This window comes from Phoca vitulina, unplaced genomic scaffold, assembly GCF_004348235.1.
Source record: "Phoca vitulina isolate PV1807 unplaced genomic scaffold, GSC_HSeal_1.0 scaffold23, whole genome shotgun sequence".
NCBI lineage: Eukaryota > Metazoa > Chordata > Mammalia > Carnivora > Phocidae > Phoca > Phoca vitulina.
The window spans coordinates 20,667,829-20,679,187 of NW_022589726.1; the positions used below are offsets into that span (position 1 = coordinate 20,667,829).

An 11,359-nucleotide genomic window follows, 5' to 3' on the forward strand; every position below is an offset into this window, starting at 1 on the left:
AGGGGAGGATAGAAGGCAAGTATCTCCAAGGGTAGGGATAGAATGGGTAGTTCATATAACTATAAGGAGAGCTTTATCCCTCAAGGAAATACCTTTGGGTCAGGATCCCTTCAATCAAGTTTACATACATTTGAATTTTAGACCTAGTAGCTACCACAACCCTGCCCTCCCCAAACACACATCATATCTTGATTTTGTTTATCCCTGCTCCAGCTTCTCTCATTATCTAGTTACATGATCAAAATGAGGGTACGATAGCCTTGGCAGTTGGGTTTTTAATAGTTTTTTTGACTCAGCTTGGGCTGGAGGGAGACGACCAAAAAAGGAGGTATATAAAAGTAAAGGTTTTTGATAATGTAAAATAGGACTTCTTACTAAAAATGAGTTTTGGGATGAAACCTAGAAAGATAAACATCCCTTAAACTGCTGTTGTTACCCCTCCTTTGTCACTCAGCTAGTCAAAGGGATTTAATGAGAGGGTAGAAGAAAAAGGGATATTCTGACTCTGTTCATACATCTACAGTATCCTGATGAGAAGAGGCTGGAGGGCCTGTCAAAGCAACTGGACTGGGATGTCCGAAAGATCCAATGCTGGTTTCGTCATCGGAGGAATCAGGACAAGCCTCCAACGCTCACTAAGTTCTGTGAAAGCATGTAGGTGTGCATAGGGAGGTGGGGAGTGAGAAGAAGGATAGGGTGTGACCAGACTGAGGTTTTCTTTTGTTAGGACAATATTCAATGGATGTAGAGGGCTAACTCAAATTATTATAGGCAGGAAAGAAGAGAACTGGAAGACTGGTCACCCTTAGTGTCTTGAATGTGCTTGCCACTAAGCTACATGTTGTAGTTCCATGTTGTTCCCTTTTCCCAAATAGATTGGGAGTACGTTCCTATAACTGCACTCATGTAGGTAAATAGGCACACCCCTGTCCACCTTGGTAGAGATAGTACCAGCTTGCTCTACATTGACATTTTGGTGGGAAACATCCCTTTTCTGGACATGCTATACTTCATTTCACTGGGTTTTTACTAATTATCCTCTGGACACAGAACACAATTTATCATTGTCATGCAAGAAAAAAAATTAGGCACTATCATTAGGGAGTGTATGGAAGAAAAGCTGATTAAAGTTGATTAAAAAGTTGATTAAAGCCAGTATACACTTGTGGAAATCTTTTAAAAAGAGCTGGAAGATGTCTCTTATCATTTTGGCTTTTTAGGTAACAGTATTTGTCCCTATTCTGGGAACTTCTCCTCCATTTTTTTTTAAAGATTTTATTTATTATTATTATTATTTTTTAAGTAAACTCTATGCCCAATGTGGTGCTCAAACTTAGAATTCTGAGATCCAGAGTCACATGCTCTACCGACTGAGCCAGCCAGGTGCCCCTCTGGGAACTTACCGTATTTCTCACCCATAATTATCTTACCTCCAAGTCTGCTGTCTAAACTTCCTCAGCCTCAAAGACTTTCTTTTGAGTGAATATTCATCTAACCTCTATTCTTTGCCCACCCAGGTGGAGATTCACTTTCTATTTATGTATATTCTGCTACGGAATTAAATTTCTGTGGTCGGTAAGTCTAAACTCTCTCTGGTCCTCTCTTGAATTCTAATCATGCCTACATCTCTAGAGATAAAAGTTAAATGCCATTAGTTCTTTATTTTCCCCCTCCCCTTTTATTTTTTCTATAATGCCTACAGCCCAGGTTTATATGCTAAATAGATGGTCTTCTGTCTGGCGTCTGACTTCAGTAACTTCATAACTTTACTGTTTCTCCCCTTATTTGGGGGAGATAATAGTAATAATTGTAATAGCATAGTATAATGGTATAGTATTGATTAAATCAGCATAGTCTGTGATGGTTTATAAAGCATTTGACAAAAATTCTGTAACCCTTTAACCCTTTAAAAGTGGATAAAACAGGTATTATTCCTGCTTTTCAGTTAATTATCAAAGTCGAAGAATTTCAGGCTTTTTGATTCCTGATTCCATGGTGGTTGGTTTTTTGGTTGTTTTTTTGGTTGTTTGTTTGTTTGTTTCACTGTACCATACTATTTTCCTCTAAATGTTATAATTAAAGTGTCAAAATACATGAAGTAAAAAGAGGCAGAACTGAAGGAGTGGAATAGACAAATACCATGGTTGGTGATTTTAATACTCTTCTTTCAGTAATTGACTAAAATGACCAGACAAAAAATTACTAAGGATGTAGATTTGTACAACACAATTAACCAATTTGACCTAATTGACATTAGAGAACACTATGCCAGCAGCTGAAGAATATATATAATCTTCAAGTATACATGGAACATGAATTAAGACAGACCATATGCTAGGCCATAAAATAAGTCTCAGTAAATTTTATTTTATTTTATTTTATTTTTTAATTTTTTTAAAATATTTTATTTATTTGACAGAGAGAGACACAGCAAGAGAGGGAACACAAGCAGGGGGAGTGGGAGAGGGAGAAGCAGGCTTCCTGCCGAGCAGGGAGCCCGATGTGGGGCTCGATCCCAGGACCCTGAGATCATGACCTGAGCTGAGGGCAGATGCTTAATGACTGAGCCACCCAGGCACCCCAAGTCTCAGTAAATTTTAAAATTTTGAACTCTTACAAGATATGTTCTCTGCCCATAATGGAATTAAGTTAAAAATAATGAGATATCTAGAAAACATTTGCAAGTTAAACTCTTCTAAATGACCCATGGATCAAACAAGAAATCACAGGGGTAATTAGAAAATATTTAATTGAATGATGCTGAAAACCCAACACACCAAAACTTGTGGGATGCAGCTAAAGCCTGCTTAGAGGGAAATTTATAGCTTTAAATGTTTATATTAGAAAAGAAGAAAGCTTTAGGGCGCCTGGGTGGCTCAGTTGGTTAAGCGACTGCCTTCGGCTCAGGTCATGATCCTGGAGTCCCAGGATCGAGTCCCGCATCGGGCTCCCTGCTCGGCAGGGAGTCTGCTTCTCCCTCTGACCCTCCTCCCTCTCATGCTCTCTGTCTCTCATTCTCTCTCTCTCAAATAAATAAATAAAATCTTTAAAAAAAAAAAAAGAAAAAAAGAAAAGAAGAAAGCTTTAAAATCAATGATAATAAGTTTTTAAGATCCGGAGCAAGAAGAGCAAAGTAACCCCAAAGTAAGTTAAAGGAAAGAAATAACCAAAAAAAAGTAAAAAGTTAATGAAATATCATAGACCTGTACCCCTGTAACAAATAATACATTATATGTTAGTTAATTGAATTTAAATTTTTAGAAAATAAATTAATAAAAAAAAGAATGAAATAGGCATTAGACAAACAATGGAGAAAATTGATAAAGCCAAAAGCTGGCTCTTTTTAAGGTTTAATTAAAACTGTTAAACCCCTAGAAAAAAAAAAGAGAAAACAAATGATCGATGTCAAGGAGAAAAAGGGACTCTTATTATAGATCCTGTTGATGTTGAAAGGATAATGACAATATTATGAATAATTTAATAGTAGTAGATTCAACAACTTAGATGAAATAGACAAATTCCTTAAAGGACTTAATTGAAACTCCATTAGAGATAATTATTTTTGACTTTTGAATCTTTGGCATGGAGATCTCTCTCTCTCTGTTGTCAGTGGAATCATTGTCTTCCCACGTCCCTATTTCCTATATCCTAGATGTTGATGTTTCCAAAAACTATCCTAGAGCTCTCCCTGCTCTTATTTACCTCAAAGTATGGTTTTTCTATTTGTAATAACACTTTCTTGCTCTAGAAGAAAAACCTAGCCATTTATTGACCCTTTAAGGACCCATAAATTCCGTCAAGAAGGGTGAAGGATTCCCTTTTCTTCCCCATCTCTCTTGTGCTCCTAGCATAGAGAAAGGGATTTATAGGTGAGCCAGGGTTGAATCCTAAAGGCTGACCTGGATTATCTGTTTTCTCTTAGTCACCGTGGTTCTGGGACATCCGACAGTGCTGGCGTAGCTATCCATATCAGGTACGATCGGAGCCCTTTCAAGACAGGGGCCTTATGTATGTGTGGAAGGTACGGTAGGCAGGGCAGTCTTAGGGCAGATGGCACGTTTTCTTGGTATTCTTGAGGGATTAGGGGCTGAGTCTCTTTGAGTCAAATATTCAGGGTATCTATTTCTGGGGCCCCTGTAACAGTGAAATCCAGCCATCTTTTTTGTTCCAGATTCCCTATTATATTCACCCTAATTGGGTGGAAAGAAAAGCAGCTTCCTGGTACTTAATGAGACTCTTTCTGGTTCAGGTGTTCAGGTGTCCTTTTTGAATCAAGGGTAACTTGGAGTCCCTTAAAAGCATCTTAGTTCTAATCTATACTAGAAAAATATCAGGGGGCTGCTAACAGGGTAGAAGAAGAGAAGACCTGAGTGTCTTAAATCCCCTGAAAAGCACTAATTGTCCAGAATTCTAGACACACTGATTTGATTGTGCTATCGTATGTGATAACGTTATCTGACCTCTAAAGGTACCAGCTGAAAATGTGTATGTGGAGGGGCAGAGGGAAGAGGCTTAATTCTCCACACCAATCCACAGTCTGTTAGCTATTACAGATCTTGGAAGATGATGGGGAGAAAGGATGTCTAATAATTTGGGGTATTGGTCCTCTGAGACAGAGAAAGTTGCAGAGATGGAATGAATTTTTGACTAGCTGGTATTCCAACTACTCCTTTCCTCTCTTCCAGCCTCTCACAAGTGGGCTTTATTACTATTATATCATGGAATTGGCCTTCTATTGGTCTCTTATGTTTTCTCAGTTTACAGACATTAAACGAAAGGTAAGGACACTGGCTCCCCTCAGCTCTAATTGATTGCACCCTCCTCCTTTCTAGCAGCCACCATTACTGCTATTGTGGGTTCTCTGCCCTGCTTGGGACCACAAAAGAAGGAGAAAGTAGGTTGGATGAGACTGTTAGCTCTTGGTAATGTTCTCAGAAATGAGACTTGACTAATGATGAATTAAGTATATTTGAGGCATTCAGGGCAGCCCAGGATAAGAACGGTTAACCAGCCAAAAAGCATACACTTTTCCTTAGTTTTCTCTAAGGCTCTTACATATATAAAGCTCTGGAAATTAGTCAGAACTTAGGGATAGCAAGGCCTCATCTAGGAAAAGGACTGCTTTCAAAAAAGCAAGATCTGGCTTTTGTTTTGCATTGGAGATCCTTGTTCTCGCTCTGTTCTCCATTCTTGGTAACTCCACCTACTCAAAGAATGTCAACTGGAAAGGGTTTTAGATGACTTATTTTACTGTTTTCTTGCTATTGTTTAGGAAACAAAGATTCAGAGAAGTGAGAGTTGACTCGCCCACATAGTGACAAAGTTGGAAATGACTTAAGTTTTTTATAAGCAGACAGAAAGGGCAGAATCTTCACTTTTTATTGGTATGCATCTGTAACAATGTGGTTCCAGCAGCTCTAACTTTAATCTGTCACTAACTCATGATTATCTTTGGTGACGAAAATCAGGGTTAGCATTTATGGGAATCAATTGACACTAATCTGGGTTATTAGTTGTTGTATAATCTAGAAGCCCAATCCTCAGTTCAGATGCCTTTCACTCTCCAATGGTCAGGAGACACAGGTCCCCTTATTAAAAATTTATTTTTAAACACAACACATATAAAAAGGTTTGTAATATATATGTGGGTTTTAAAACATACTAGAACATGTACTTGTGAACCCATCCCCAGCTGAAGAACTACAACCTACCATTGTATCTATGTGGAGAGCACAGACTTCTCATCCTTGTTTCTCTGACCCAAATTCACCTGCCTTCTCCCATCCTCTGTCCCTCAGTGGGCTGAGAAGTATTTATTAGACATGTCTGATAATAGGTATTTAAAGATTTCTCTGAGTTTAACCTTGGCATTTGAACCCAAGAGGAAAATAGAGCTTTAAATCTGAAAGCAGAAGGTGCTTACAGTTAAGATATATTATTTAGCATTTCTCTGAAACTTTTTAGAAGAGTTTAGCTTCACCCCTCCACAAACCTCTCCTCTTAGGTCCGTTTGGTTGAAATTTCCTTCATCAGAACTGTCTTAGAATCTCAAAGGTACCGCTTTTGGTGTGATTACCACCTGGGAAATTATTTCCAAGTGTCAGGTCAGCATACATGGTCTACATATTCTGCAGCGTCCAAACAAAATTGTTATTTTCTGTGCTTTGAGCTATATTAACATAGATTATGGGTCAGTTACTGGTGTAGAGTTTTGGGTCGAATGCTAGGGTGCTCCATAAGGGAGAGTTTAAAACAAAATAGAACCTCTATGTCCTTGCCTTTACCCGCCTCTTCTATTTCTGTTCCATCCTAGGACTTCCTGATCATGTTTGTGCATCACTTGGCCACCATTGGGCTCATCACCTTCTCCTACATCAACAACATGGTTCGGGTGGGAACTCTGGTCATGTGTTTACATGATGCCTCAGACTTCTTGCTGGAGGTAAGGACCGCCGCCCCCTCCATCCTCTCTTTCCTCATTATTCCTCTTTCTCTCCTTTTCTTCCTATCTGAGAATGGCTTTATCCCCAACTCAGTTCTTTTTCTTCCCCCACCCCCCAATTCAGTTCTTCTCTTCCTTTCTCCAGGCAGCCAAACTGGCCAATTATGCCAAATACCAGCGTCTCTGTGACACCCTTTTTGTGATCTTCAGTGCAGTTTTTGTGGTTACTCGTCTAGGAATCTACCCATTCTGGTAAGTGTTAGGGCCATGGAGCAGTGGTCAGTATGTATCTAATGATACCTTTTGCCAATTTAGGGAACAGGCCACCAAAAAACCCTATTGCCCTGCCTTATCCTGGGCCTAACCTGACCCCTTATGGACTCTCACGGGACCTTACTTCCCTTGCACAGTATTTTTAGGAAGATGTGATCCAGACTGAGAACATCCAACTCACTTGCCTGTGGCTTTCCAGACTCCCCTCTGAGGAACAAGCCCTCCTTTGATGCCTAAGTAATTCCTTTGCCTTCTTTTGCATTGATTGCAAAACTCTCAGGCTCTTCTTATTTTCCTGCTCTTATACCCTCCCCCACCATAACCAACACACACACCACTCACACTTCTACACTCACTGCTTTCTGTACAAAGACAATGACTGTAGGTTGGAGATTCTCCTTAGTCTGAGGGAATCAACTACCAACTGTCCTATCTGTGCCTAAGAATCTGAGTAATGACTAGGATTATGATTAAAATTGCTGCCCCGGTTTTGTGAAACTCTTCATATTTGAAACGATTAATGGTAGGACTTAATCCATCAGTTTCTGAGATTTACATATCTTTCCCTGCCTTTTAAGATAGAAAACTTCATAGGCCCCCTTTCTTTATCTTTTCTCACTGTGGATGAATATCCCTGGCATTTCAACTGTTAGAATGTATAGAGAGAACATACTGGGTTCTGCTTCCTAGGGAACTGAGCTTTATTCATATCTACCTAGCTTTGACTCTAGAATCTCACCACTGGCCTCTTCTTCTAGGATTCTGAACACGACCTTCTTTGAGAGTTGGGAGATGATCGGGCCTTATCCCTCCTGGTGGCTCTTCAACGGCCTTCTCCTGATCCTGCAGGTTCTACATGTCATCTGGTCCTACCTAATTGTGCGAATTGCTTTCAAAGCTTTGATCCGAGGAAAGGTGAGGAGGAAAGATGGCTTCTTTCTTTGGGGCTGGGTAGCAAGATAGATAGTACTCAGTAGACCTTCTCTAGCTTAGTGAGCCACAGCTACTCAAGCACACCCAGCTGAAAGCTTAGGACTCCAGAGTTTTCACCTTTTCTCTAAGTGTTGAGCCTGTTAAGACATGACTTAGAGGGGTACCTTGCTGGCTTAGTCAGTAGAGCATGTGACTCTTGATCTCTGGGTTGTGAGTTGGGGCCCCACGTTGGGTGTAGAGATTACTAAAAAAAAAAAAAAAGAAAGAAAGACATAGATGCAGGAGGAAGGATCTGCCTTCCTCGTGTCCCTTAGGAATGACTATGTTAAATAATGAACAGTATTACATTTCGAGATGACCTCACCCATTTCCTACCCCTTACCTACCTACTTCAGTGCATTTCATATTTTTGTTTTTTAGCACAGAAAAACTCTAAACTATGAACTGTATAAAAGCAGCCGTGTTTGATTGCCTAAGAATGGCATGGTAGTTCGCAAGCCACCCCAAGATGATCACACTGTGATGTTCAAGATATGGGGCTAAGTACTGGCCTCATCCCACTGTTGAATGAGGTGGTGATCCTAAATGAGATAGGTATTTAGGGTTTCAAATACCCACCTTACGCTGAGAGCCCAAAAATACAAAGAAAGGGGTCATTTAATGATCAAACTCATAGCTGAAGTGTGCAAGTTCTGAATCAGTCAGGTGGGGATTTGCCCGTGGGCTAGGGATTCAGCCTTCAGCAATACAGAGCGCTGGCGGGTGGGGGTGGGGGGGTGGGGCTCTCTGCCAGAGGAGACACTGAGTCTAGGAGAGAGGAATGGAATGCAACCCAGGCATATATGATCTGTTGTGTCCCTGTTCCTTATGGCTGCAACTGGTTTTAGAACTTGCTCAGCGTGCCTGTGCATCCTGCTGTAGCTTCTGGGCTACTGGACATCTCTCTTCTCCCCTGCTTTTCTTTCCTGACCAGGTGACCTATCCAGGAAGGATTAGACCCAGATTCTGTACCCTCCACTCTTTTCTCACCTCCTTCCTTTTTTCTATGCCTGGTGGGAGTTGGACAGTTTCATCTCTTGCATGTAAGTGTATCTGTGCTTCTAGCGTTCAGTAAAGCACGTCTGTCTGAATGTGTCTCTCTTCCTTCCTGCTTTCCTTCCTGTCCCCGTGTTGTCTCCCAGCATGCCTCTCTCCTGACCCTGTGGGGCCACTGTTGACTGGAGCTCAAGTTGCCAGATTCTTGTTCGTAAATGGAGGCAAGAGTTGAGTCTACTCTTTATATTTTCCCCTTTTTGAGCCTCCTTTTACCTCAAATCTAGATAGACTCTGCCCTGTGGTAGAAACTTCCTAAAGGTCAGGTAATCACTTGCTTGGGTTCAGAGGTCAGCAGCTGCAATAAACCAGTCTTAGAGCTAACCAAAGCAAGTGCCCCACGCCTTGGCAACAGCCTTTGTAGTTCTGTTCCTTTCTCACCCCCCTCTCTCCTTTACTTTTTCTTTTCTTTCTTTTTTTTTTTGAAAGATTTTATTTATTTATTTGACAGAGAGAGACACAGCGAGACAGCAAGAGAGGGAACACAAGCAGGGGGAGCAGGAGAGTGAGAAGCAGGCTTCCCACCGAGCAGGGAGCCCAATGTGGGGCTCGATCCCAGGACCCTGGGATCATGACCTGAGCCGAAGGCAGACGCTTAACGACTGAGCCACCCAGGCACCCCTACTTTTTCTTTTTCTAACAAAACACATTGAGGGGCACCTGACTGGCTCAGTCCGTAGAGCAGGCAACTCTTAATCTCAGAGTCGTGAATTCAAGCCCCACACTGGGTGCAGAGCTTACTTAACAAAACAAAAATTAAAAAACCCCACATCGATTATCCTTCAGTTCTGGAGGTCAGAAGTCTGGCAGGTCTCACTGGGTTTCTCTTCTTTACTTTTTATGGTCCATGGTAGAGAACTGGAAATACTTTGGTGTCATAGGACTGAGTCCAGGAAGAGCAGAATGACTGAAAAAGGCCTAGTTCTGGATCAGCTCTGGGGAGAAACAAAAGTCAGGATGACCAATATGAGTAACTCCAGTGGCCGCCACCACCAGAACATAGAAGCAATGATGACAGCCACCTGTGTTGTTTGTACTGGTCTTTTCTAGTGTTTGAGGTGGGAGAGGAGAGAGAGCGCCTGGAGTTTCCCTCAGGCCTACACCCGGACTCAGTGAATGACTTCAGCTCTCTCAGGCCGGTCCTGAGAGACACACCCTTACCAGCACAGCTTCTTGTTCCGTAGGGAACAAAGAGGATGCGAGAGACATCGAGAAAGAGGCAAAGGATAATCCCAGCCGTAGCCATGGCCCAGATAGTATTTTGAGTCAGGTGCCGCCAGAAAGTAGGCCACATGGGAGCAGTGTCCAGACGCGGGCTCTGTGGGCTCAAGTCTGTCTTACAGTAGCAGACAAGTTCTTTCCTCACCTGTCCCACCTTTGGCCCCATCCCACCCAGGTGTCTAAGGATGACCGCAGTGACGTGGAAAGCAGCTCAGAGGAGGAAGACGTCACCACCAACCCCAAGAGCGCCTGCGGCAGCGGCTCCAGCAATGGCGCCAACCGGGTGAACGGTCACCCGGGGAGCAGCTACTGGGCTGAGGAGTGAGGCGGTCGGTGCGGGGCCACGGCACGCATGGACTCATAGGGCCACCGGCAGCCTCCTCCTCTTGGGCCTCCCCGCATCCACACGCTTGTGACTAGGGGGTCTGCAGGGCACTGAGGAGAATCAAAGAAGCAAATATTTTCACTTTTTTAAAAAAAACTCTGCCATTTTGTATTTAATAGCCTCCAGGTTCTTTCAGTAATGTTATTTGCTTCTGTGTGTGTGTGTGTGTGTGTGTGTGTGTGTGCGCGCGCGCGTGTGCATATGCGTTTGTGCATGTGCATGGGTTTCGTTTCCTGAGTTGGGGCACAATTCTAGACTGGGGCCCCTAGGCCTTGTGTCCCTTTTGAACCCACCTCAACCCCAGATTTGGCTGCGCCTTGAATAATGCTGGCTCTGGACTGTCCCCTCCCTCGTGGTCCATGGCTCCCAAAGCTCAGGCCATCCGAACAGAACAGTAAAGTTCAGCTCCAGGTTTCTGCACTGTTCCTCCTCGGAGCTGGAATATTTCACATGAAGTTGTACAGAAACAGACAACCATGGATGGGATGACTAAGATTTCTGTGGCCCCTAGCTAGATTCCCTTCCTGCCACCTGGTGATTACAGGGACAGCTGCTGATTCCCTGCTCTTTACTAAATGGTACGCAGGGAGTTGGGGGGGGGGGTGGCAGAGGGTGCGCTGAGGGCCAGAGGAGGACAACAGCCACTGGGTGAACCGTTGACGGTTTATACTATTGTTTACTCTTCTGTGATTAAAAGTGCTTCCACCCTTCTCTGCCATCTCAGCCTCTTTAGTGACTCTATCCCCAATTCCCTGAATCCATAAGCTAAGTAAGAAAATTTTCAGGTCTGATTCTAAAGGTTCTTGGACACCCAATTTTTCCTTTCTGTGCATGCTGGGAAGAGAGTGCCTACACTCTATGGCTTTATGTGTTAAGAAAACAAACATGCATAGTGGTCACAAAAAATACTGGGCAGATAAAAGTACGGATATCACTAAACCAACAAAGGATTTGGTTGAAGACACTTTTAGTGAGATACCTGTATTTCCCACACAGAGACTACCAGCTAACAC

General features: G+C 42.6%; 1 protein-coding gene across 3 annotated transcripts in view; it reads left to right on the forward strand.

The window, feature by feature from the left end:
• Window positions 1–11,064, forward strand: part of CERS5 (ceramide synthase 5) — a 29,184-nt gene extending 18,120 nt beyond the window's left edge. Inside the window, exons 3-11 of one of the 3 annotated variants that reach the window (XM_032420847.1) lie at window positions 524–654; window positions 1,518–1,575; window positions 3,923–3,973; window positions 4,686–4,778; window positions 6,314–6,442; window positions 6,588–6,694; window positions 7,474–7,630; window positions 8,622–8,730; window positions 10,137–11,064. In XM_032420847.1, the coding sequence (XP_032276738.1) occupies window positions 524–654; window positions 1,518–1,575; window positions 3,923–3,973; window positions 4,686–4,778; window positions 6,314–6,442; window positions 6,588–6,694; window positions 7,474–7,630; window positions 8,622–8,730; window positions 10,137–10,144 (843 nt within the window). In that variant the 3' untranslated portion in view covers window positions 10,145–11,064. Of the gene's footprint in view, window positions 1–523; window positions 659–1,517; window positions 1,576–3,922; window positions 3,974–4,685; window positions 4,779–6,313; window positions 6,443–6,587; window positions 6,695–7,473; window positions 7,631–8,621; window positions 8,731–10,136 lie in introns of all 3 variants that reach the window. The other 2 variants (XM_032420846.1, XM_032420848.1) reach the window with 2 other exon arrangements.
• Window positions 11,065–11,359: the final 295 nt, after the last annotated feature.